General features: G+C 66.4%; 1 protein-coding gene across 1 annotated transcript; it reads right to left on the bottom strand.

Moving 5' to 3' along the window:
- Nucleotides 1-6: 6 nt before the first annotated feature.
- LOC104993029 (histone H1x) lies at nucleotides 7-787 on the bottom strand (the record flags this gene model as incomplete). The annotated part of the gene is made up of 1 exon (XM_010846117.1): nucleotides 7-787. A coding segment is annotated over one exon (639 nt), but the record flags the coding sequence as incomplete, so codon positions are not given.
- Between the last annotated feature and the right edge of the window lies 1 nt (nucleotide 788).

The raw sequence follows: 788 nt of genomic DNA on the forward strand, positions 1-788 counted from the left end.
CGGGGAAAAAAAAAAAAATACTCCCACGTTGGGGAATGGGCAGGCCGGCACGGCCCGGGCCCAGTTGTCGGAGCGCGCACGGCGGTTCGGGCTCCGCGCAAGACCTACGTGCACTCGGGGTGGAAAAGTGGGCGCCAGGGCCCCGCGCTCACTTGCGGCCCTTGGGCACTTTGGGGACGCTGGGCTTGGCCGCCTTCTTCACCTTCTTGCCACCCGCGGCCGCCGCCTTCTTGGCCTTGCTGCCTTTGTCCTTCTTGGAAGCGGCACCCTTCTTGTGCGAGCGCTTCTCGGGCTGTGGGCCCTTAGCCGGCTTCTTGTCCGCGCGTCGGGCGGCCGCGCCTGGGGCCGCCTTCTTGGCCTTGTGCGCAGCGGGCGCTGGGGCAGAAGCGGGCGCCGGGGCTCCGCGCCGCTCGCCGCCGCCACCCTCCAGCTTCTTGCGGTTGAGCTTGAAGGAGCCGTTGGCGCCGGTGCCCTTCACCTGCAGCAGGGTGTCGTTCTGCACCAGCGCCTTGATGGAGTACTTGAGGTAGGTGCGCCCGTTTTGCTGGTCGAACCATGCCACCTTCTTGGCCTCCGCGTAGATCTTGGCCAGCGATGAGCCGTTGCGCTCCCCTAGCCGGCGGATGGTCTCCACCACCAGTTGGCTGTACTTGCCCGGCTGATTCTTCTTTTTGCTATTCTTCCTCTTCTTTGACGGAGACAATGCGGCCGAGCCTCCGGCCTTCGCCGCCTTCTTGGCCGCCCCCTCGGCAGTCGTCAGCGGCAGGGCCTCTTCGAGCTCCACAGAC

This window comes from Bison bison, unplaced genomic scaffold, assembly GCF_000754665.1.
Source record: "Bison bison bison isolate TAMUID 2011002044 unplaced genomic scaffold, Bison_UMD1.0 scf7180017848914, whole genome shotgun sequence".
In the NCBI taxonomy this organism is placed as follows: Eukaryota; Metazoa; Chordata; class Mammalia; order Artiodactyla; family Bovidae; genus Bison; species Bison bison.